The 24,358-nt window shown below is 47.1% G+C and overlaps 9 protein-coding genes and 1 non-coding gene across 10 annotated transcripts; 6 read left to right on the top strand and 4 right to left on the bottom strand.

Annotated features, from left to right (window-relative positions):
- Positions 1 to 712: 712 nt before the first annotated feature.
- CANTADRAFT_26701 (LIP-domain-containing protein) lies at positions 713 to 2,403 on the top strand. The gene has a single exon (XM_020207851.1). It carries the CDS (start codon positions 875 to 877, stop codon positions 2,354 to 2,356), a length of 1,482 nt encoding a protein of 493 aa, XP_020063846.1. The 5' UTR covers positions 713 to 874; the 3' UTR covers positions 2,357 to 2,403.
- A 517-nt stretch (positions 2,404 to 2,920) lies between these two features.
- HYS2 (DNA-directed DNA polymerase delta subunit) lies at positions 2,921 to 4,366 on the top strand (the record flags this gene model as incomplete). Its single annotated transcript, XM_020210201.1, has 1 exon — positions 2,921 to 4,366. The coding sequence occupies one exon, from the start codon at positions 2,921 to 2,923 to the stop codon at positions 4,364 to 4,366; it is 1,446 nt and encodes a 481-aa protein (XP_020063845.1).
- A 1,474-nt stretch (positions 4,367 to 5,840) lies between these two features.
- SSD1 (mRNA-binding translational repressor) lies at positions 5,841 to 10,049 on the top strand. Its single transcript, XM_020208049.1, has one exon. It carries the CDS (start codon positions 6,159 to 6,161, stop codon positions 9,951 to 9,953), a length of 3,795 nt encoding a protein of 1,264 aa, XP_020063844.1. The 5' UTR covers positions 5,841 to 6,158; the 3' UTR covers positions 9,954 to 10,049.
- A 122-nt stretch (positions 10,050 to 10,171) lies between these two features.
- CANTADRAFT_53549 (GTP cyclohydrolase I) lies at positions 10,172 to 10,981 on the top strand (the record flags this gene model as incomplete). Its single annotated transcript, XM_020210229.1, has 1 exon — positions 10,172 to 10,981. The coding sequence occupies one exon, from the start codon at positions 10,172 to 10,174 to the stop codon at positions 10,979 to 10,981; it is 810 nt and encodes a 269-aa protein (XP_020063843.1).
- A 921-nt stretch (positions 10,982 to 11,902) lies between these two features.
- On the bottom strand, positions 11,903 to 13,258 carry CANTADRAFT_53608 (glutamyl-tRNA(Gln) amidotransferase subunit; the record flags this gene model as incomplete). The annotated part of the gene is made up of 1 exon (XM_020210237.1): positions 11,903 to 13,258. One exon carries the CDS (start codon positions 13,256 to 13,258, stop codon positions 11,903 to 11,905), a length of 1,356 nt encoding a protein of 451 aa, XP_020063842.1.
- A 391-nt stretch (positions 13,259 to 13,649) lies between these two features.
- On the top strand, positions 13,650 to 15,932 carry MES1 (methionine--tRNA ligase; the record flags this gene model as incomplete). The annotated part of the gene is made up of 1 exon (XM_020211763.1): positions 13,650 to 15,932. One exon carries the CDS (start codon positions 13,650 to 13,652, stop codon positions 15,930 to 15,932), a length of 2,283 nt encoding a protein of 760 aa, XP_020063841.1.
- Positions 15,933 to 16,324: 392 nt separating this feature from the next.
- CANTADRAFT_272611 (uncharacterized protein) lies at positions 16,325 to 17,056 on the top strand. Its single transcript, XM_020208051.1, has one exon. It carries the CDS (start codon positions 16,717 to 16,719, stop codon positions 16,972 to 16,974), a length of 258 nt encoding a protein of 85 aa, XP_020063840.1. The 5' UTR covers positions 16,325 to 16,716; the 3' UTR covers positions 16,975 to 17,056.
- Positions 17,057 to 17,138: 82 nt separating this feature from the next.
- Positions 17,139 to 20,702, bottom strand: PSD2 (phosphatidylserine decarboxylase 2; the record flags this gene model as incomplete). The annotated part of the gene is made up of 3 exons (XM_020211762.1): positions 17,139 to 19,036; positions 19,127 to 19,979; positions 20,070 to 20,702. The coding sequence occupies 3 exons, from the start codon at positions 20,700 to 20,702 to the stop codon at positions 17,139 to 17,141; spliced, it is 3,384 nt and encodes a 1,127-aa protein (XP_020063839.1).
- Positions 20,703 to 21,291: 589 nt separating this feature from the next.
- SRP101 (Signal recognition particle receptor subunit alpha) lies at positions 21,292 to 23,211 on the bottom strand. The gene has a single exon (XM_020207850.1). The coding sequence runs from the start codon at positions 22,951 to 22,953 to the stop codon at positions 21,346 to 21,348; it is 1,608 nt and encodes a 535-aa protein (XP_020063838.1). The 5' UTR covers positions 22,954 to 23,211; the 3' UTR covers positions 21,292 to 21,345.
- CANTADRAFT_t158 lies at positions 23,068 to 23,159 on the bottom strand. Its single transcript has one exon. It is a non-coding gene; the product is annotated as a tRNA-Ser (tRNA).
- Positions 23,212 to 24,358: the final 1,147 nt, after the last annotated feature.

Raw genomic sequence — 24,358 nt, 5'->3', positions numbered from 1 at the left:
ACCAACTACTGTACCATTCTAGTCGTTATGTACTGGGGGCTAATAGGGGCAACTGTATGCTGTAGCGGGTATCTTCCGCTAGACACTCTTTTAATGTATTCAGATCCAAGATACGTCCCTGTGCCTGTCATGGATTCTGCCCCTTTACTCCACCTATTATTAGGCGATCGGATTTAAGGTACCGATTTGGCCAAACTCAGATGAATTCGTACACCTGCGCAATGCTTTCAGATATAGATTACAGTTTTAAGAAATAGGCTCACTCGGTACGATCTAGCGAAATTTCCAAGCTTCCCAAGCCGCAGAATGCTCGCTGTCAGCACCGAGAGCCAAGTCCTGGCTTCGGAGTTCTTTCTTCGACCTGTCAGCCAAGACCTTGGCTCTAGCAGTTGTTTCTGCCCTGGGCAAGAGTGCATGGTTGTGTATGCACCTGTGTGCAAGGAAACAATTATCTCCGCATTGCGCATGAATCGAAATACGGGGTAATGCAGAGTGGACGTAGCCATCTGGTTTGATTTCCTAAGTAGGAAATGTTTCGACTAGATACCGGCCGAGTTTCCAGGTTCAATGTGCTCCTCCGCTCGGAGTAGAGCCTCAAACTACCTGAGTGGAGCACGCACATGTCATGGCTATTGTCTTGTAGCACGGCCCTACATTTTGCGAATGGTTGCGTCAGACTTAACTTACCGAAATTGGAAATTAAGCAGGGCTCGCCAACCTCCCAGTGTTGCAATATGTGGTTTCGGTCTGTCTGTTGGAGTAGATGGTCAGGTTGGGGTACAACACGGCTGGAGGGTGGAGAAACTGACGGGGTTCCAACGTTATAAAAGGAGACCCCGGCCTAGCCTTTTGGAGCAACTCCAATATACCCATAATGAAATTGCACTCGCTTATAACGTTGGTATTCTTGTCATTATGGCAGGTAACAATAGCTGCACCAGTCAATCTACTCACACTCGGAAATCTCACCAAGCCTTCTGATGATCCGTTCTATACCCCCAAGGACGGTTACGAGAAGCTTAAGCTTGGCGAGGTTATCAACTACAGGAAAGTCACCCACAAGATTGGGATTGTCGCTTTCGAAGAGAAGGTACAGGCAGTGTACCAGTTCTTGGTGCGGTCCGAGGACTCTCACAAACAGCCCAATGCCATTGTGACCACGGTAATTATTCCTCACAATGCGGATACCTCCAAGATCTTGTCGTATCAGGTTGCGGTCGATGCTCCAAACGTCGACTGTGCACCATCGTACGCTTTGCAACTAGGTTCGGACCCTGGTACTTGGATCACCACCCAGGTCGAACAGCTCCTCTCGGAAGCAGGTCTTTACGAGGGCTGGATTGTGGTGATTCCCGACTTCTTGGGCCCCAAGGCTACCTTTGCTGCTGGCTACCAAGCTGCTTACGCTACATTGAACTCATTGAAGGCGGTTGTGGCCTCGGGTGACATTACTGGTGTCGATCCCAAGGCACAAATTGCTTTGTGGGGTTATTCTGGAGGCTCCCAGCCTTCTGCTTGGGGGGCAGCTTTGGCTCCTACTTATGCTCCTGACTTGAACATCATTGGTGCTGCCGTGGGAGGAATTCTTATCGCCCCCAAGCATATTGCCAACTATACTGTGGGTGGCTTTTTCGCAGGGTTGATCATCAACGCCATCAATGGACTAGGAAACGAGTATCCCGAATTAAAGAAGTATGCTCAAGATAATATATACCCCGACGTTGAAACTGAATTTTTTGCACCTGCTCACGAATGCTTGGTGGAAAGTATTCTTCGGACTCCTTGGACTTCCTGGGACCAGCTCACACCTTTGGGGGTAGATATTATGGACTCTCCAGTCGTGGACAATGTGACTGGAATCAACAACTTGCTTAATTTGAATGCTAACCCCAAGGTTCCGCTTTTCTTCTACAACAGCAAGAACGACGAGATCATTCCTCCCACAGATGCCGATGAATTGTATCAAAAATGGTGTGATCTCGGCACAAGTATTGAGTACCGCCAAGATTCTCTTAGTGAACATATCACCCAAGCTATTGTTGGATCTGGTGATGCCTTTGTGTGGTTGAAGGACAGATTCAACGGGGTGCAACAGACTGGGTGCAAGAAAATTGAATCGACCACCAATCTTTTTAATTTCAACGCAGTCAGCGGATTGTCCAGTATCGTTACCGATGCCCTTGAGACTATCCTTGAGTTCCAGATTGGCCCAAGCTCGCCATCCCAGCACCCTGTCCCTACCAACGTAACTATCACCCATGTTGGCAATAGCAGTGCCAGCAGCACCAGCAGTACCAGCACGTCGTCTTCGACTTCTAACTCGTTTTTGGGGTCGATAATAAGTGCAATTTTTTAGAAGACCCAATATCAAATATGTCAGTTAAATTGTCCGTAAAAAGTGTCTGTAGTGCTAGGGAAGGCCACTCTAGGATATGGCTAAGTTAACGGAACAGTAAATGTCGCGCGACATCACTTGATACCGGTGATTATCGTACCGAATGCAAAAGAAGTCGTCTTGTCTCTATACTGCCACGGGCACAAGGAGGTGACTAGGGAACCTGTATGAACTTTCAGGTAGTCCGAGCAAGTCTGTTAATTTTTAGCTAGGTCTTTAATTCCTGGTTCCTCAATACTAGTAATTCTACGAATCACCAATAATAAGAGAGCTGACCAAAGCATTCAGAGCTGAACAAACTAATAAGAATACCTCTTCTTCTCTTGTTCTACTACATAGACTCCAGTCATACATACCCTTTCTCCTCTTTCAAGTTCTTTCTCCCTGAGTTCCCCCATCTTGCGACATTCCATTGGACGCGTAGACGCGACTTTCAACTCCAGACCATCACCACCGATAAGCTGCCAACAGTTCCATTCACGCAAAGAAAGGCTTCCACCACAAATCCAGCTAATCACCAACACCATGGAGAGGCTCAACCAAAACCTCGCCACCTCCACGGCCACCAGAGCCACCATTCCCCACACATCCAGCTACCTGAAAAACCAGCATTTCCGCCTCAAGACCAACGAAAGGAAGTACGATCGCCAGTTCTACTCCATGTACCAGTTCCGCTACAAGCACCTTAAAGACAGAGTACTCAGGGCTGCCACTGCCAAATGGGGAGATGGAACCAAGAAAGTTGATGGTCAGAACATCTTCAAGCAGGACAAGATCTTGGACATCCAGAGTGGACAGTTGTGCTGGGTGATAGGAACCGTGTTCTGCGACCTCAAGAACAAGCTAGACATCCTCCAGGATGTCGAGAAGGGTGTGGACGACGTGTTGCCTGTGGCACCAGCCACGTACGTGGATGCTGAAGAAGAAGGAAAGCCCATCACCAGCGTGATGTTGGAGGACGAGTCGGGAAGAGCAGTGCTCCACAACGACGAGTTCCTCAAAAAGAACATCTTAGTGACGGGGTGCATTGTTGCTGTGCTTGGAATGGAAATCCAGGCTGGGGTGTTTGAAATCATGGATGTGGTTTATCCTGATCCGTGTCCCACTGGGCCATTGCCAGCGGAATCCAGCGGCAAAATTGCCATCGTGAGTGGCCTTAGCATTTCAGAAGGAGTGGAAGATGATCTCAGGCTCGAGCTCCTCAAACAGTATTTGGCTGGGGAATTGGGCCTGGAAAAAGACATCAACGCAGTGAAAGACATCACAAGGCTCGTGGTTGCGGGTGACTCTATCAAGCAATTACAGGAGGCTACCAGCGAGTCGGAGCGTCGAGACTTCGTCACCACCAATAATTATGGGTCTAAAAACACCCTGAAATATAACCCCGAATCATTGGTCAAGCTCGACCAGTTTTTGCATGTAATCCTCACCCATATGCCAGTCTCCATAATGCCAGGAGACTCCGACCCAGCAGAAATCTGTCTTCCCCAACAACCGTTGCACAAGTCGTTGTTTGGAGGTAACTACCGTTTCATGAACGAAGATAGGTTCCAAAACTTGACTAATCCCCACTGGTTCGAGTTTGATGGCATCAGGGTGTTGGGAACATCTGGCCAGAACATCACCGACATCTTGAAATATTTGCCAGCTTCTACCCAAGAAGAGAACATTCTGATTCAGGCAATGGAATCTACCATCAAATGGCAGGACATCATTCCCACTGCTCCCGACACCTTGTACTGCTACCCATACGATGACTTTGATCCGTTCTTGTTGGAAGACGAGACGCCACATGTCTACTTTGCCGGAAACCAGAAGCTGTATGGGCTGAAACGCTACCAGTTCAAAGCAGGTGGACAAGAGCACAGCGTGCGGATGTTGAGCGTGCCGCGGTTCTGCGAGACTGGTCAAATCGTGGTTTTGGACTTGAAAACGTTAGAGTCGGAGGTTGTCACAATTGAATTGAGCTAGGAGCTTCGTTTTATGAAATAACCTACAGTTCATTTAAGTGTATAATCGAGGGATTACTTCAACGGTGGAAGTTGGCATTATAGAAGTTCTGGGATGTGCCTTTGGTGTTTACTAAATTTACTCAGGCAACAAGCTTCACATAATTTCTATGGGAGGCCTTTACGGCCTGGGTGCAATTATTGGGTTATGTATATAGGCAGTAATATTTCCAGTGACGATAGTGTAGTTGCAAGGGAGCAATAAGGATATACTAGTTGAGAGCTCAAGGAGACCAGAATGGATTCTGAGTAGTCATCACTGCTTCCAGAAGCTCTGAACGTAGAAAAAGCCTTTGGTGTATAACAAAATCCTGGAGCAATATTTTACTCAAAATTGACAGTATCTATTGGGGAATCAAGACACGATAGCGATAGACTGGATGATATGCACATTTAGTCCACTGATCGAGAGCCTGGAAAGTGGAAGGGATATGACCCTAATAAATCTATTTATAAAAGAATGCAATACTTAAAGGTGATAGCCTGTATGATTACATGTAACAAAAAGGTACACCGATGCTCTTCCAAATTAGTACAGAAGTACTGACTCTAGATTATAGTCCGTTTAATCTAGCAATTACTCTTCCTGATTAATTCCATAAGTAATAATAAATGATACCCTGTTTAATTTAAGCAGGAAGACCTGACGCAACCTTTTAGAGGCTCGAACATAATAGGTTATGAGATTAGCGGCAGTATCATGCGTCAGCGACAGCTAACGCCAGCAGTATTCGCTAGTTAATGGAGCACTTCATCCAAGAGTTCAAAACAATGCCGACTACAGTCATTGCTGCACAGAGTCAATGCTCACCAGGGCCTGCGCCTTTGACAGTTTGCGCGAGCTGCGTCAAGGTGCAGAAGGCTGAGCGCCCCGTGCATGGGTAGCAATTGGATCCCGACGATTACCAGCTGGCGACATCAGCGAACGATACTACTGCCACCGCAATGGCACCACCCGGCACCGCTTGCCCCGTCGTGGCGTGTCGCAGCCACCCGCCCAGAGACTCCCCCGCGCCATCTACCCCTGGCAACCCCACCATGCCCCTCGCTGTTTGTCCCGGTAAGCCAACGCCCTCAGCCGCAGGCACCAGCTGCCACATCCAGCCCCACCCGCTAGGGCCGCCATTGGCCGGCAGGTAGAGGGCCGGCACTATCGGGGTTGCGCCAGCACTACCCCACTGGGAGAGCCCCACTATTGTCCAGCTCCCGGGCCAAATCCCAGCGACGCCTAGTAGGGCCGGTATTTCCAGCCGGTATTTCCAGCGAGCCTCGCAGTTGACGTGGCGAGACGTAGCCCAGTGCACGGGTGGCGAGAGCACACCGGTATCCACTACGTAATTCACAGGCACCACCACCTGTAGTGCACTACCGGGACTAGAACCACCACCACCGCTATCACGACTAGAACATCCCTACTACCACTACCAGTACTACCTCCTCTTACTACCCTCTCGCTGTCCTCTTCCCACCTCTTCCCACCTCTCGCTACCCTCTCCCACCACCCCTCGCTGGCCACTTCTCACTACCCCCCTCTATTAATAGAGGTCGTCCCGCGCCAGTTTTTTATGAGCAACATTTGAGGAGTCAAGGCCACTTTTTCCAGTCATCCCTTTTTCCTGACGGTCTCCTTTATGTGCTACCATCAATTGGATTAATCAAGGGTACATCTGGTCTACATACACCTTCGTCTCCGTGGTTGCACCCATCCGTCGTCCCCATCTCCACCCTCCTTGTTCAATTGCCCTTTAGCCGCCATGGCCGACAAAGACAGCTTGTCCACGCTGGGGTCGCTTAAGAAGCCCAAGAACCTCCACATCGCCCATCGGCGCTCGCCCAGTGAGTTGACCACCTTGATGGTCGAACAGTACAACCTCCAGCGCCAATTGGAGGAGGTGCAGGCCCAGCAAAAGCAAATCTTGCAGCAGCAGCAGTTTGCCCAACAGCAACAGCCGCCACGCCAGTTCACCTATCCTCCCCAGCCAATGGCGCCCGAATTGGCCCCTCCATCCGGCTTCCGCTCGCATTCCCGTTCGTCGTCGTCCACCTCGTCCGCCGCTCCAGCTGGCGGCCACAGAAGAACAGGGTCAGCATCCGGCCCTGGCCACGCCAGAAGACACTCGTTGGGCTTGAACGAGGCCATCAAGGCCGCAGCGTCCCAGAGACAGAGCAATAGAACCACGTTCAGTCCTTCCACCCCCACCAATGCCAACGAAAACGACACCATTGGCTCGTTCAAGTTCCCAGCAGGCGGGTCGCCAGAGGCGATCGACAGCAGCGACTCCGCCAGCCCTCCTCCCAACTCGCATAACCGCTCCAAGTCCTTGGCCTATGGTCAGCAATCGTTCCAGTTCCCTCCTTCCGGACCTTCGGCCTCGGCCTCTCCCGACAATTTGTTGCCCCCCACCCCAAACTTCACAATCACCCAGAGCCCAGAAAGAGGCCACCAGAGACGCGCGTCTCATTATAGAACCAACTCCAGAAACTTCGATCCTAATGGCGCTGCCAACATGAACACCAACTGGAGATCTCAGCAGGGCAATGGAAGTGGCAGTCACCAAAGACAATCCTCTACATTAGAACCTCCCCAGTCTTCCTTCACTCCTGGTCATAAGCACCGCAACAGCTCATACGGAGGTGGCTCTGTCTCCTCGTTGTCCCACTTCATCCCCAACAACAACTCGGGAGGCAACAACAACAACTCCAACGGGCGTAAGTCCCTTTTTGCTCCATACTTACCACAATCCTCCTTGCCTGAACTTATCAACGAGGGCCGCTTGGTGACCGGAACTTTGAGAGTGAACAAAAAAAATAGATCCGATGCTTACGTGTCTACGGACGGCTTGTTGGACGCAGATATCTTTATTTGTGGCTCGAAGGACCGTAACCGTGCATTGGAAGGTGATTTGGTTGCAGTTGAGTTATTGGTCGTCGATGAAGTGTGGGAATCTAAGAAAGAAAAAGAAGAAAAGAAGAGAAGAAAGGACAACACCTTGAACTCAAAATCTCCCAGCACTTCCGTCCTCAATGACGATATCCATAACGATGCCACCTCTGCACCCACCACCGACAACTTGGGTTTACCAGGTACTAACGACGATAACCAAGAAGGTGAATCTGGTACCGGCTTGGGTAGAAGAGGTTCGTTGAAGCAAAGACCTACCATGAAGAAGAACGATGACGTCGAAGTCGAAGGTCAATCCTTATTATTGGTCGAGGAAGAAGAAATCAACGACGACATCAAACCATTATATGCTGGGCATGTCGTTGCCGTGGTTGACCGTATCCCAGGCCAATTGTTTGCAGGTACCTTAGGTTTGTTAAGACCAGCGCAGGCTGCCCAAGCTGCTAAGGACAAAAAAAGTGGCAGAGAGTCGTCTGTTCAAACTCCAAAGGCTCCAAAGATTGTTTGGTTCAAGCCAACTGACAAAAAGGTCCCTTTGATTGCAATTCCAACCGATCAAGCACCCAAGGACTTTGTTGAAAACCATGAAAGGTACGCTGACCAATTGTTTGTTGCCTCAATCAAAAGATGGCCAATCACCTCATTGCATCCATTTGGTACCTTGGTCAGCAAATTGGGTAAGATTGAAGATGCCTCTACTGAAATTGATTCGATCTTAAGAGACAACAACTTCTTGTGTGACGAGTATCCAGATGACGATATCACCTCGACTAACACTTATGACATTCCTTCAATAGACCCGGAGTTGAAGAACTCGGAAAGGGTTGAATTCTTGAATGATTACATCATTGCCTTCACCCAAACCAACGAGTTTGTTGACCACGCGTTACACGTGAAAAGATTGTCGAATACCAAGATTGAGTTGGGATTCCACGTCGCGGACATCTCCTATTTCATTCAACCTGGTTCTACTTTGGACAGAAAGGCTAAAAAGAGATTTACCTCCGTTTTCTTGCCTCAGAAGGTCACTCATTTGTATCCTAAACAGGTTAATGATGTACTTTCGTTCAAAGAAAACGAACGCAATTTGGCAGTTTCTGTGGTCTTTGAAATCGATACCACCAATTTTGAAGTTGAGGACTTATACATTCATGAATCCATAATTGTTCCTAAGCAATTGGTGAACTATGATTCATTCGACACAATTTTGGAAGGTACTTCGGTGGAAAGTATCTCTTCTGCCACCTCCGATTATATCAAGACTTTCAGCTTGATTGCAAAGGAGTTCCGTCGTCAACGTTTGGATAACCGTGAATTGGGTATCGCTCCAAACTTGACATTGTTAGACCAGCTTGATGACGAAAAGGTTAGATTGAATTTAAATGTATTCAAAGACAGTTTAGCTTTCGATGTCATTGCTGAAATCTCACACAAGGTCAATAATGCCATTGCTGCTAAAGTTCATGCTGGATTGGGCGATCAAGCGTTCTTGCGTCGTCATCCTTTACCAACTTTGCAGAAAATGGAGACTTTCGTCAGAAAGGCTACAAACTTGGGTTTCAAGATTGACACTACCAACGCCTCTACCTTACAGAATTCTATTTTAAAGATTGAAGACCCAGTGAAAAGACAGAGTGTTGAGACCTTGTTATACAAGTGTATGTCCAGGGGAAAGTACTATGTTGCTGGAAAACAAGATCCTGAGAGCTTTGGTCATTATTACTTCAACTTACCATTGTATACCCACTTTTCTGCACCATTAAGAAGATACTCAGATCTTATCGTGCATAGACAATTGAAAGCTGTGTTGAATAAGGTTGAAGAAGAAAAGGACGTTGATTCTTTGAAGGCTATTGCAGATTACTGTAATTTCAAGAAGGACTGTGCTGCCAATGCCCAAGAACAGGCCATTCATTTATTGTTATCTCAAACTATCAACGAAATGAGTGAAAGTGCTGGTCAGTTGTTGGTTATGGGTACAGTTGTTCAAGTTTATGAATCTTCATTTGATGTCTTCATCCCCGAATTTGGTGTTGAGAAGAGAGTCCATGGAGATCAACTTCCATTGGTTAAAGCCGAGTTCGACAAGGGAGAACGTATCTTGGAGTTGTTCTGGGAAAAGGGAGTTGATGCTGCCACCTACATTCCACCAGATGAACAATCCTCGTTATCTTACAGAAACTCCATTAAGAACAAGTACAGAACTTCTGCCTTGCAAGCAGCCAAGATTCAAAACAAGACAATCTTGGAGAAGAACAACTTCACCACCGATTCAATCGTGGAAAAGTTGGCCAAACTCAACTTGGACCCACCCAAGGTCACTGTTCCTGGATTTACCTCCAGTAACGAGGACGGCAGTGATGGCAAGGACTCCACGAGGTCCATGCCCTCGTCGCCCACCCAGAACTCGTTCCCCAAGAATACCAGGACTAACTCGTCATCGGTCATCATGAACGACGCCTCCAGCGACTCCTTCAACGGCTTGGCGCCATACTTGCTGAACCTCACCACCAGAATCGAGGGCGATTCGTACATTCAAGTGATCAAGGAATTGCACCAGGTTCCGGTGTTGATCCGAGCCGAAATCGGCATGGCGCTCCCATGCTTGACGGTGCGCGTGTTGAATCCTTTTGCCGACGACCAATAACTGGATCAATAACGTCCCAGACTACAACCACACATACTAATCTTCATATTCCACGGCGCGAGCTTCGGGCGCCTAAATAATCTATTTATATTCTTCTTCTATCGCGCTTTCTGTATGACTCGTACCGCATAACTATTAAATGACATCACGTGGGGTGACCTCTCACCTTGAAAAATTTGGTGCTCTCCACAATGCTTATCAATTCAGATTCTTTCACCATGGCTGAAGACATCCCCGTCAAGAGCTCCCAAGACGAGGCCATCAATGGCACCTTCTCTCCCAAGCCTATCTTGCCCATCAAGAAGTCGAAACTCACCGGCAGTTCCGGCTTGGCTAACGCGTACTCGCCTTTGCTGACGAGAGTCGCTTCTCCATACACATTAAACCCTCCCATAGACAGCGATGGGTTATCGTGGCCCTCGCAGGGGGCAAGAGACCGCATTGAGCAGTCTCCCGAGGAGGCCAAGGCCCGTGAGCAGCGCATTGCTGAAGCTGTCAAGACCATTTTGGTGGAGTTGGGAGAGGACACCTCCCGTGAAGGGCTCTTGGAAACCCCCGAAAGATACGCCAGAGCCATGTTGTACTTCACCAAGGGATACGAGGACAACATCCGTGATGTGATCAAGAGAGCCGTGTTCGAGGAGGACCACGACGAAATGGTGATTGTCAGAGACATCGAGGTGTACTCGTTGTGTGAGCACCACTTGGTTCCGTTCTTTGGCAAGGCCCATATCGCCTACATTCCCAACAAGAAGGTGTTGGGTTTGAGCAAGCTCGCCAGGTTGGCGGAAATGTACTCCAGACGGTTCCAGGTCCAAGAGAGACTCACCAAACAGATAGCCATGGCCCTCAGCGAAATCTTGAGGCCTCGAGGCGTGGCTGTGGTCATTGAGGCCACCCACATGTGTATGGTCAGCAGAGGGGTCCAGAAGACGGGATCCTCGACCACCACCAGCTGTATGTTGGGGTGCTTTAGGGACCAGCAAAAAACCAGAGAAGAGTTTTTGACCTTGCTCGGGAGGAAGTGATTTCACACAAAAGTAGAGTTTTTGACTAGCTCGGGACGGGAGAGATCTGCTGGTACTTCTCAGTTAATCTCGCCATTTCGGGACTCGACTCGATTTATTCATGGACTTTCTTATTTCATATCTTTATGAGTTCTTGACCTTGCTCGAAGAAGGTAATGTCGGGACAAATGTGGGCAGGAACATCAACTGTTCCTGCCTTTCTGCCTATTGCATTATCACGTTTAATTCTTTTCATTTAATGACGTTATGATTTTCAACCTCATAGTATATAGTGGCCAGCGAGCAGCAAACAATGCAGACCAAAGAAGCTAGATCAGCACATGTAGTCCGTTTGTCGTAATGCGGGTAATTCTTACCGTTCAGAGAAATTGCTGGGGCGAGGTATTTCACTGGAAGCAAATTACTGCGCACTGTTGTAGCACAATGAACTAATACAAAATGTCATTTGGAAACGAAATCTGAAACTTCAACATATTCACCTGATATGGTTTGGTAAATCCATTCCAAACTTAGATATTACAATAGTGCTTATCTTTTCAACTGCTGTTCTCGCAAGTTTTTAATTTCTCTTGAGTACAAAGCAGTGCTTGATTGGAACCCTGGCAGATGTAATGCTACAATATATTTAGTTACTTAATTCTGGATATCAGTATTAAGTTTTTGTGGTTACTTGTCTATTTACAATATACAGAGAAGAATTAATAGGAATAGTTTGCCCTAAGAGTATGCTGCTTGCGAGCGCATAAACTAATTAACGTTCTACTGCCCATTTTTGGGTAGAGACTCAAAAGTAATTCGGAATTCATTCTAGATTATGGTTCTCATTAACATAATGCTCCTCAGGAATTCCGATGTCTGCAAATCAGTATGGATGCATTACCCCTGGCAAATACTTAACTGAAAACTCTCAGCGTCCAGGTCCTACTCAAACATCTCCATCAAATCCTTGGCAACTGCAAGGACCGATTCGTCATCACCAAATTGTCCCATAATCTGTATACCCGTCTCATTCAAAGGTATAGAAACGGCGGGAATTCCTGCCAACGATGCAGGCACTGTCATCAAGTCATTAATATAGGTGTTCAAGAAATTCTCCTCGTTCTTCTTCAAATACTCCTCCACTGTGGGAGGAGGCCCAAATGCCGTAGGTGATATCAAAAAGTCACAATTGTCAGTCTGAACCGGCTTTGCGTCTGCAAATAGCACTGAAGGCACGTTGAAGATCTCATTAAACTCGTGCACCAACTGCTCGCGGATTTTTGTTGCACGCAAATAGTGGTCGCCTGAGCTTGAAGATAAGGTGTAGTTGCCCAAGAGGATTCTTCTTTGTACTTCTGGACCGAATGCATCGTGTCTATTGCCAGTTATCAACTCGGTGGGCGAGGGTGCACTCTCTGCCGAATGGCCGTAACGTACACCATCATACCTAGAAAGATTCGAGGCTGCCTCTGCGGTGGCTAGAGTGTAGTATGCTGGAAGCAGTTGCTTGATGCTGGGAAGTGAAACTTGGCGAATTTTATGGCCCTGCTCTTGCAATTTTTCCAACACAGAAGTCCACTGATCAATGACTTCGGGGGACAATTCTTGCACGATAAGCTGGCTGGGCACACCAAAGGTGTAGCTGGTGCTGGGGGTTGTTTTGGCAATTTTCCCACGCACTTCGGTGGTAATGCTCGTGGGATCCTTGGGATCGTGGCGATCTAGCACCCCAAACACTCGCAGCACGGTGTCGATGTCCCTTGCCAATATTCCCACCGTGTCCAATGTCTGGGCGTACGGAATCACTCCCCATCGCGAGACACGGCCGTATGATGGCTTGAACCCCACTACTCCGCAATAGCTGGCAGGTAGTCTCACTGATCCACCGGTGTCCGTTCCCAAGCTGAAGGTGGCCAAATTGGCAGCCACTGCAGACGCTGACCCACCAGAAGAGCCTCCCGCCACTCGAACGTCGTTCTCATAGCGTGCGTTGGTGGTGGTGCCAAACCAGCTGTTAGTGGTGGAAGAGCCCATGCCAAACTCGTCGAGGTTGGCCTTGCCCACCATGGCCAGGCCCTCTTGTTCGAGGAGCTGCACCACCGTGGCAGCAAAAGGACTGGTGTAGCTTTCTAGAGTGCGGGAGCCACCAGTGGTTGCTTCTGCCGTGGTAGCAATGTTGTCTTTGACGGCGAACGTGGTGCCTTGCAATTGGCTGCCGGTTGTCGTTTCTGGCGATTCTGGTGGTGTGGCGTCCGCCACTCTTCGGGACACTAACGAGTTCCACGCATCGTGGGCCATGGCTCTGGACGCTGCCCAGGGAGCCGTTCGTATCCGCGTGTAGATGGGGGTTCTCATATGTGATTGGGAGGGTACTACTTCTTGTATTTAGCAGGTTCTCACTAGTTTCTCTCTACTTTCGCAGTTTCTCATTACTTCACTGCTGATGTAACAGTTTCCACAGCTGATCTACAGCTTCAAACGACGATCTACAGTCCCTACTGCATGATAAGGAATTGTCTTACCGTTCCAGTCCTCGATGCGGTTCTCATTCATCTTGCTCAAACGTAACTATGGCTCTACTGCCACCACCCCAGCTTCACCTGTGATGACTCAACCTGCGAAAATTAGCATTTTTTTGTGAGCGTCTCCAAAATCATCTTTCACTAATCGTTTCCAGCACATCTCCACCATGGCTACCATCCAGATCTACGGGTCGAAAGGCTCTACCGCCGCAGACTTGTCTGCCAACTTGAAGCTTTCCATCGCTGCCAGCATCTTCACCAAAACCCAGGTCGAGCTCAACCCAGACGAAGCGTTGGGGTTGAAAGACAAGAAGTCTGGATTCGAGCTCGTGGAGCCAAACGCCATTGTCAGGTACTTGGCAGGCGACTTCGCCGCCTCTGCTGCCTGGAAGACTGAGGAGTCTGCGTTGTACCGTGCCGTCAAGTCCAACGCCCAAGCAGACATCAAGCGCTTGGGTGAAGAAATCGTGGCCCAGTCGTCGTTCGACGCTTCCAAGCCTACTGCCGAGCAAATCGCCGTGTTCTCATCCGTCTACCCAGCGCTTGCCAGCGAGTCAGGCTCGTCGCCATTGCTCGAGTGGATTGCCGCCTTCTCCAAGTCCGACAAGGTCGCAGCAGGTATCAAGCACGCCCACTCCATCACTAAGGTCGAGAGACAAAAGGCCACCAACACAGGTGAGCAGAACTACAGAAAGGACTTCCTCGTCAAATCCCAGGACGAAAGCATCTTGCCAAAGGAAAACGAAAGAAACATCTTGATCACCTCTGCGTTGCCATACGTGAATAACGTCCCCCATTTGGGTAACATCATCGGATCTGTGTTGTCTGCCGATATCTACTCTAGATACGCTAAGAACAGAAACTACAACGCTGTGTACATCTGTGGTACCGACGAATACGGTACTGCCACTGAAACCAAGGCTCTTGAAGAAAAGGTCACCCCTCAACAATTGTGTGACAAGTACCACAAGTTGCACAAGGAGGTCTACGACTGGTTTGACATTGGCTTCGACCACTTCGGTAGAACCACCACTGCCTTGCAGACGGAAATCNCCCAAGATATCTTCACCAAGCTCTACAACAACGGCTACTTAGAAGAAAGAACCACCGAGCAGTTGTACTGTGAAACCCACAAGTCCTTCTTGGCTGACAGATTCGTGGAAGGTGAATGTCCAAAGTGTGGCTACGATGATGCCAGAGGAGACCAATGTGACAAGTGTGGTAGCTTGTTAGACCCATTGGAATTGATCAACCCTCGTTGTAAGGTTGACCAAGCCAGTCCTGTTGTCAGAGAATCTACCCATATCTACCTCAAATTGAACGAATTGGAAGGTGAAGTCAAGCAATGGTTTGAGGAGGCATCTGCCAAGGGAGAATGGTCCAAGAACGCTAAGACCATTACCAACTCTTGGTTGAAGCAAGGTTTGGAACCAAGATGTATCACCAGAGACTTGATTTGGGGAACTCCAGTACCATTGAAGGGTTACGAAGACAAGGTTTTGTATGTGTGGTTTGATGCTACCATTGGCTATATCTCCATCACTGCCAACTACTTCAAGGAAGCCTACGAAGGTGGCTCTAAGGTTGCTACCAAGGATGACTGGCTCAAGTGGTGGAAGAACCCAGAAAACGTCGACTTGTACCAATTCATGGGTAAGGACAACGTCCCATTCCACACTGTTGTTTTCCCAGCTTCTGAAATTGGTACCAAAGACAACTACACCAAGTTGCACCACTTGAGCACCACTGAGTACTTACAATACGAAGGTGGTAAGTTCTCTAAGTCCAGAGGTGTTGGTGTGTTCGGTAACAACGCTAAGGAAACTGGTGTGTCTCCATCCGTGTGGAGATACTACCTTTCGTCCATTAGACCTGAATCGTCTGACTCCCATTTCTCTTGGGATGAGTTCGTTGCTAAGAACAACTCTGAATTGTTGGCCAACTTGGGTAACTTTGTCAACAGATTGGTGAAGTTTACTATTGCCAAGTACAATGGTGTGATTCCACAGTACGATACCAAACACATTCCAAACTACGCTCAATTTGAAAAGGATGTCAATGAATTGTTGAAGTCCTACATCAACACTATGGAGGCTGTCAGCTTGAGAAAGGGTTTGGAAATCGCCATGGCTGTCAGTTCGCGTGGTAACCAATTCTTGCAAGATAACAAGTTGGACAACAGTTTGTATGACAACACTCCTGAGAAGTCCGACGCGGTTGTTGGTGTTGGTTTGAACTTGATTTACTTGGTCAGTGCGCTCATCTGTCCATTCATGCCAGAGACCAGACAACAGATCTCGCAAATCTTGAATGCTCCAGACTTGTCCATTACCAACCAATTTGAGTTGGTCTTGGAAGGAGGCCACAACATCGGCAAGGCCCAATACTTGTTCAAGAGAATTGACGAGAAGAAGATTGACGAATGGAGAAAGTTATACGGGGGACAATAGGGATAGTGTAATATACAGAGTAGGATTAGATCGTTGTAGGGGAGTGTGGCAGGATTAATCTCACCTCGGGATGGCTTTTAATTCTGTGGTTCTACCACCACTTGTGTTTGCTGAGATAAAATCTCTAGTAACAATTTATGGGTGGCTGAGAAGTAGTCTAATATTATGGAAGGCAACAGAGAAATGCATTTAGCTGGTGAAGAAAAAGCCTGAGCTAGTGTGCTAAAAGTTAAGTTATCCAGACTGCCGGTTTCTTACCCTGCTCGTTCGTAAACTACCAATTCTGACACTGATGTGGGGGTTTCTGATCCGTTTTCGGACCCAAACACTCTCAGCAAACTAATAGCACCAGAACAATACAACAACGCCTCATTCAGTAAATAATTCGTTAGCAGTCCTCTGTGTCCAACAGGTCGCTCGAAGAACTATACCATTACTATCTGTCTTATTACATTGCTCTCAGTTTACTATTCCAAGCCTTTGTGTTCTACCAAACCCGATGGCATCGCAGCCAAAAACTCTATCACTACCACACTAGTCACTGAAACTATCATCTGTGCCTCGGCTATCTCCCATCGTGTTCTGACTAGCAACCGTGCAGCCAAAATCGGCGTAGCTAACTGGAACAAGCCCTGATTTCTCCCTGCTTTTTCCGGTCACCCCACATTATACCCCGGATTTCTCCACCGTCACATTCTTATTTATACGCCCCTTGCCATTGCCACTGGAATCTCATTTGTAAACTTCTATCACTCTACGTGCTACACAGTCAGCTATCTAATCCATGTCTGCTCTACTCAAAACCCCCACTGCTATCGGTCTACTCACGGGCCTAGCCCTTCCTCCCATAATCGCTCGGTTTGTGGTATTCCCTGCCTATGTACAGTCCAAGTATGATGACGTTGATGATCTCAAGCACAACGTAAACTACCTAGGGTGGCACGTCAAGCTCTTGGAGGAGGCCCAGGGCCTCTCCGAGAGTGAGGTGTTGGTTCCCATCAGCAACCAGCGCATTCACGAATCGCTCCTGTCCAGGTGGTGATGGTGTGTGTGTAATTGTCCCAAGAATGTATGAATGCTAATCAATGTGTAATGTAAAGTGCGTATTACGCTACGTATATAGTGAAATGGGTAAGCTGGATGTACTCCATTTCGATGAATGACTGCCCAGAGACTGCCCCTGTCTGCAAAATGTGGACTATATGGTTAAATTCCGTTAGGTTTGGCTTCTTGCTCCTCCTCCTCTTCTTCGTCAATTTCGTCTTCCTCGTCATAGCTATCGAACTCCCCTAGTTCCTCGTCCTCATTCGCTATCTGCTCAAGGTCGCCGCCAGTGATCTTCAAATTGGAACTTTCCCAGTTGCTCAATTCGTGCTTATCGCTTAGATCTCCTCCGGTCAACACTCTAATCAAATTGACCTTGAAGTCGTTGGATTGCTTGTCGAAATCAATCTTATCTCTGGTGACTTCTGGTATATCGTTGGAGTGTCCTACACTCTGTCCCACTCTCACAAGCGTCTCCACAGAAGTCAAGGAATTGTTGAGCAAATCAGAATCGAACCGGAAATTCTTGGATTCCACCAATACGATGATGGTGCTTCCTCCAAACTTGAAATATCCCATCTCTTCGCCCTTTTTGACGTGTTGATTTTCTTCCTTCGTAAGCACAATCGAACCAACCATCATCGCTCCCACAGGTATCATGATCACAGTACCAAATTCTTCTGTCTCAATTGGGATGATTGCCCGAACGTTCTCTCCAAACACATCCAAGTCGGATCTAATAGCCATGGGATTTACTGTGTAGTACTCACCATCAATGTATTTTATCTTCCCAATCTTTCCATCTATTGGAGAATGAAACCTGTGGTAATCTTGAGGTGCTAATCTGAAAATACCCAACGAGCAAGTTGACAGCTTGAATAGGTCTGTATTTTCGAGATTATTGAAATTACCATTGAATAACTTCGCAATGGTAAAGTTTTTACCCTTGATCCAGAATTCAGTGGCATCGTCAATGTTGCTGAAGGCTACACAACGAGAATCAGCTGGAGAGGTCATGATTTTAGAGTAGTACTCTTTTTTACCCTCTAGCGGTCTAGCTCCTTGCTTCAATTCTCTGTAGAAGAACTCATTGAAAGTCGCATACTTGGTGATATCCTCTTGTTTGAAGTCGCTCATGTCCAATTTGTGGAACTTTACAAACGACTCGATGTCATTTCTCGAACTTGGACTATCAAATTTGATGCCTTGCTTCAAACTCATCTTCTTCAAAATTGTTCTGATTCTTCTTGACTTTGCTTTGTCCAACCCATTGTACAATAAGCGAATTCCAAGTCTAATATAAATGCCCATCTTTTCTTCCATGATGATACCAGTAGTTCTATCCTGAACTAAGATATTAGCAGAGTTACCACCCAATTTGTAGGTACCATAAGTCAACTTGATCAAAAACTTACTGATCCATTTTTTCGTAGCAATTTGGGGAGTAACGTATGACGAAACTAAGAGCTTATTGACAATACTCCAGTCTTTGGATGCACAGATTGCGAAGTGAGTTACAATGTCAAGATCTTGCTTCTTTGAGAAACGTTTTTGAAGACAAATTGGGCACCTTTCAATCTCGAAAATTTTAGAACTCAGATTGATAGCATTTTCCTCCGCAATATGTGACTCCAAACTGTCAATAATTTGATCATGAGTTAACAAATCACCTCCCCAGGGGGACTTCTGGTACGATTCATAGAACGAAGCTACTAATTCATCACTGTTGACACAGCCAAGTGTATCCAACAAAGACATCAACTCAAAATAATCGTACGATTCTGAATCATTGAGACTGAACTGCTCAAGTAAACGCCCCCAAAATTTGCGCCTCAATTCCTCATAAGTTTCGAAACGCACCCTAACCTTTAACTGTGGGTTATATTTACCTTGTAACTTTTCATTCTCTAGCTTCAACGCTAAGTTCATGGTTTTGAACTTGGAAGTATCGGCATATGCATATGTGATCTTTTTACGGTTCATAAACTTCTTCTTCTTGACATGTTGAACCATGTTGTCGCCCTCGAGAATCTGAATACTTGAATTCTGTGAGTCACTTGCTGCGCTTGGAATTGCACCAGATACTCGTGCAGACGTAGTCTCAAACCCTTTCCCAGGGAGATCAAAATTCAAACTCTTTCCATTTGTACTCTCATCTGGTCCCTCGGTCATTTCAGTATCCGATTCGCCCCCCAATGGCATGAATGAAGCTGGAGTCTCTCTGGTAGCGTCTACCATGTCAAGTAAGTCATTCATTGGTAAGGTGATATCTGCCACTTTATCGTGATAGGAAAGATGATCCTTGTCGAGAACATTGAATTGAATGTTAAAATTGGCCTCGTGGGATAATATTTCAAAAGCCAATCTCTCGTTGAAGATGGGATTGAGATTATGGCGTTTCCAGCTAGTCCTGAAGGTTTTCCGTCCAAAAGTCACAACCACAAAAGGGTCCATGTCGAAAGAAGTCCTCGTGAGGTTTCGTATAGGAGGCAAGTCGGAGCATGAAATAATTTCAATGAATAATACTCCTAACACCTTTCTGTTACTGAGTTCGAACTTTCCCGACTGCTGCCTTTTTAATTTCTTGAGCAATGTCAACTTCTTCCTCAGCTTTGGCTTCGAGGTATCGGCGGAGTCTGTTGGACCGTCTGACGACAACATGGAGGCATCTGACATTGAGCTTGCGTCTGCCACGTCCAAAGAAACACCCAACCACTTGCTGTTCTCGGGAGAAGCTTTGGCAGGTTCAGGCTGCTCTGAAGGCGCCAGTTCGCTCTTGGAGGTCACAATAGATTCGATATCCGAGACATCTGCGGTAGCTGCAACTTCGTTGGTATCGGAATAAAATCCCTGGTCATCGGGAGTTGTGCCTGGACCAGGGCTTGAGTATATGACAGAACGAAGCCACTTGTCAAAAATGACTTTCTTGGTGGACTCTGGGGCTTCCACGGCGACTGCTGTGATATCGGCAATATCCATCGAATTGAGCTGGGAGCTCAATTCCTTGGATGCGATGCTATCTGACGAGGCATTGGAAGGATTCTCTTCGGAATTGGGGTCCAAGGAGACGCCATCCAGCATAGCCATGTCTACAGCCGTGCCACTGCGGCTGGGCGGGACCACCACGATGCCAGGGGTCGTCGTGGGCTTCAGCTCGTTCTTGTCGTTTGTACAGAGCTTTTCAGGGCCCTTTAGTCTGAGCCTGTCCCTCTTCCGCCACTTCTTGGCCCTAATTTTCTTGACCACCAACTCAAACGACGCCAATAGCGAGCCGGTGACGAAGCTGTGCTGCTGCTTGTTGGAGTAGAGCTTGTGCCACTTCAAGTCGGTGGTGCTGTGGAACTTGCCGTCAGAGTAGAACAACTCGCCCAAACACACCCGAAGCTCACCCAAGTAGTTCTTGTAGCGCTTGTGCTTGTCCCACACCGTCAACACCAACGTCTGGGAGTAGTCGCCGTGGTTCAACGGAAGCGAGATCTCAGCGTTCCAACTGGGCTGGTTGGTGTTGAGCTTGCGGGCAGTCCTCTTCTTGGCAGTGTTGATCAGGGCTACCAAGCACGGGTTGATTGCCTTGCGAGACGATGATGGCCCCATGGCGGCAACGGTGTCATCTTTGCTGTGACCCACGCCAGGCACCAAATCGGCAGCCCTGTTGGCATTAATTTTGACGTACAACTGGTGGTCTGGCGGAAGTCCCGTCCCACGGGATTTCCGGATGAATCTCATGGCGGTGGGTGGTGGTGCAGTGTGGTGGATCCAGCACTGGCTGATAAGGACCAGAAGATGTGATTGAAAGTATTTCGCAATCGCTGCAGGACAGGTGGTGCCTGGCGGTAGTAAATGGCCATGTGCGCGGGGAGCCGTCATGGGAGCCAGGGGGGACTTGGCGGGAGTGTGGGGCCCGCGGGCGAGCGTAGGGAGGCAGTGCGCGGTGGTATAGTTTAGGTTGCGTGTAAGATCGTGGTATGGGATAGCCTGATGCTACGGGATTTTCCACAGCGGTGTATATTGGTGGTACTTACAGTTAGTAGCAGGTATGGCATCACTGGTTTGAGCCAAATAGCGTTGATTTCAAAGGTCGTATGGCTTGCATTGCGTAGCATCGTTCAATGTAGCTTCCTTCGATTGTTAAGTCAGATGAATGGATAATTTAATGTCAAGTACTCGGTTACTCCTTTCCAAAGTAAATTCGGACTATAACTACTTCCATTTACTTGTACCTAGCTTATAGGGTCATCACACTGCAGTATTGACCTCTAATATTTTCATTACCAGTCTCAGTGTCTGACATCTTCGTCTGTGTAAAAGCATCCCCTACAAACGTCCTCGCTACTCGTACATTCACTCTATTTATACAGATTCCACCCAGCTAGCTCATCAACATCTCCACCACCCGGTTCACACTTAGCCTCTTGATGTCTGTGTAAGTCTGGCCCGTACCCACAAACAATATCGGAACCTTGGTTGCCATCACCATGTTGATCATGGTCCCCACCAAGTCTCCCACAGTATCCACCTTGGAGATGATGAAGAAGTCCAAGCTTCTCCTGTTTCCAAATGCATTGTTGAAATTGATAGCTTGCTCCACCGAGTCGGTTCCCACCAATGCCTCACCAACCATTATAATCTTGTCGGGGTTAGCTGCATCACCAAACTTCTTCAACGGAGCCATGAGTTTGGCGTTCGAGTGCGTTCTTCCAGCAGTATCGATCAACACGATATCGTACTGCTGTTCAGTGGCATGTTGGATCGCCAGCTTGGCGGTGGCCACCACATGGTCTCCACTCCCGTACCCCTTCTCGAAGATATCGATCTTGGACGAGGCATCCGACGACGTCAAGTTCTTCAAGTTGTTGACATGCACCTTTAACTGCTCGACAGCACCAGATCTGAAGGTGTCACAGGCACAGATCAACACACTCATGTTATTCTGCAAGAACCAAAATGCTAATTTGGCCAAATTAGTAGACTTACCAACCCCATTGACACCCACCACTGAAATGACATATGCTCTATTTGAGGAGCCAGAATTCCGCTTTATGTCGTAGAGCAAGTCTGTGGAAACATTAGGGGTCAAGATCTTGGTCAATTCGTCCGTCAACGCTTGCTTGTACATTGGCATGGTGACATTCTTCTTGGAGGAGAAGTTATTTTGAATCTTCTCTATGATGGTCTTTGCAGTGCTTGGTGCAATATTTTTTGACACCAATTGGTCCTGGAACTTCTTCGACACCTCGTTCACATCTATGTTGCTTCCAAAGTATGATGTCAATTTGCCCAAAAAGCCCTTTTTACTAGAGGTTTCAGCTTCCTCTTCTTCGTCGTCTGATTCGCCCAAGATGTCGTTCAACTCGTTGACCAACACCAACTCATTTTCCTTGACAAAGGCTGAATCGTCTGCCAAGTACTGGCTGGTGTCGCCCACGGCGTGGCTGCTATCGTCGGCAGCGGAGTAGTCGAGGGTCTTGGAATTTCCCAGGGCCGACGAAATCTGGTCACCATCCCACTTCCTCATTTTCTTGTTGGATAACGGTGTTTTGGGGACCGGCGTTCCTGGCTTACGGATGGGAGTGCTTGCGCCACTTGGAGTGGCAGATCTAGGCTTGGTGGGCTCAGCCAGTTTAATCTTCATGAGCTTATTGAACTGCAACTCCACCAACTTCTTTAACTTATCCACATCTTCGTCTTCGTCTTCGTGGAGCTTGTTGTAAGTCTTCAATATGCCCTGTAATGTGCTCTTGACCTTGTCACCATCAAGAGTGGTGACGGCATCGAAATAAAGCGCTGCGTACACAGACTCTCTCTTGTAGCAGTAGAACCGCTTTTGGTGCAAACTGGCGGTATAGAAGTTGGCATCCAACTCAATGCTGGTTTCATTCACTAAGGTATATATGAACTCGTTGAACGGATTAGTCTTGGTGTTGTACTGATACTCGATCTTGCCGGAGCTCCGAAATATTATCAACGATTGCGACATGACAGCGTACAATTGTTAGATGATGGGAAGAGGAATAGGTTCAATTAATGAATCATGAGTGGATGGAGAAATCGTTGATTAGATCAAAAATTGGTGCGGAGTTCAAAAAAATATCGTCACAGACAGGATTCGAACCTGCGCAGGTAAAACCCAACACCTAAACCGCTAATAGCAGGGTGTCGCCTTAACCACTCGGCCACTGTAACTTTGAATTGAGGATTTTGAAAATTAGGCAATCCAGTGGTAGACAAGACACGAATTTTGAATTATCATTTTTCACTTTTCCATCGTAAGGAAGGTAATTTTTTCCATTCCAATAGGATTAAAAGTCTACTCGGCTTATACTGGCTAGCTATTTGGGAGCTGGAGTCTCATCTAGTGAGAATTTTTGAACATTTTTCACATATGTAAAAAGTATAATAACACCTAGATACCAGATCTTCTTTTCAGGAGCTTTGCTTCATGTTTTGTGAAGCCTAAGCTTATAATTACTATGGCTAAATGTTGGTCACTCGACAATTCCAAACTTGAAAACGACCCCCGATCGAACTAGTCGGATTCTCTTCATTAGAACTGCTCGGGGCCTGTTCGTCGAGCATGGAGTATTAGTGAAGAGAATATCTTGGCCAATATACCTTTTAAAGGAATCGCCGAGTGATGTAACAATAGTCGGGTATTAATTGCAACTTTGAGAATTAATTCACAATAAGAATTACTCCACAGTAAAGTACAGTGACATTTGGAATTACTGGCTAATCCATCTGTGAATCCTCTGATAAGATGACTTGCGGTCTTCGAGGAATATATCCCATGCCATTTAGTTCTTTAAAAAATGAGAACACTTTTGAGGACTACTCACAGTCTCGATTTCTTAAATTTTACTAATTTTTCAATAAACACAAAAAATTATCATCAGTATAGGATAAAACAAGCTATACCAATGTATTATCCCACGTATAGACCCAACAAGAGTTCTACGGTGTTGTGTTTCGACTATAATCACAAGTATCCTTTTCTTACACAAAAACCACCAATATTCTATTCAGCTAGAATTACCATCTTTAAATCGAGTATCAAAATTCTATTAATAAAGACATACTAGCATTAAAATTCTCTCACAGGCCTCAAACCCTATCGGCATCACCTGCTCTCATTTGAACCAGTTCCAGTGGAATTCGCCACGCGTTGCTGCAGGGGAAACCACACTGGGCCAAGTCCATACCGCACCACATCCTTACTACTTTTGACAAGTATAGACACACCCCACTCACTACCTATGTACAACACCACCTTTTTTACAGGCATAAAACCAATTTTAATTCCTGAATCCCTCCCTAGCATCCTCCAAAAGGTCACTCTGTTCACAGTTCGCAACCACCGACCTTTGGAAGTATTGAGCTGCGCA

The sequence above is a fragment of the Suhomyces tanzawaensis genome, assembly GCF_001661415.1.
Source record: "Suhomyces tanzawaensis NRRL Y-17324 unplaced genomic scaffold CANTAscaffold_5, whole genome shotgun sequence".
Classification (NCBI taxonomy): Eukaryota; Fungi; Ascomycota; class Pichiomycetes; order Serinales; family Debaryomycetaceae; genus Suhomyces; species Suhomyces tanzawaensis.
This window is presented reverse-complemented; position numbering and strand designations above follow the sequence as displayed.

Bases quoted from the DNA above. Each gene is read 5' to 3' on its own strand.
- CANTADRAFT_272611 (XM_020208051.1), top strand. From the start codon at position 16,717: ATGTCTGCTCTACTCAAAACCCCCACTGCTATCGGTCTACTCACGGGC.
- SSD1 (XM_020208049.1), top strand. From the start codon at position 6,159: ATGGCCGACAAAGACAGCTTGTCCACGCTGGGGTCGCTTAAGAAGCCC.
- CANTADRAFT_26701 (XM_020207851.1), top strand. From the start codon at position 875: ATGAAATTGCACTCGCTTATAACGTTGGTATTCTTGTCATTATGGCAG.
- SRP101 (XM_020207850.1), bottom strand. From the start codon at position 22,953: ATGTCGCAATCGTTGATAATATTTCGGAGCTCCGGCAAGATCGAGTAT.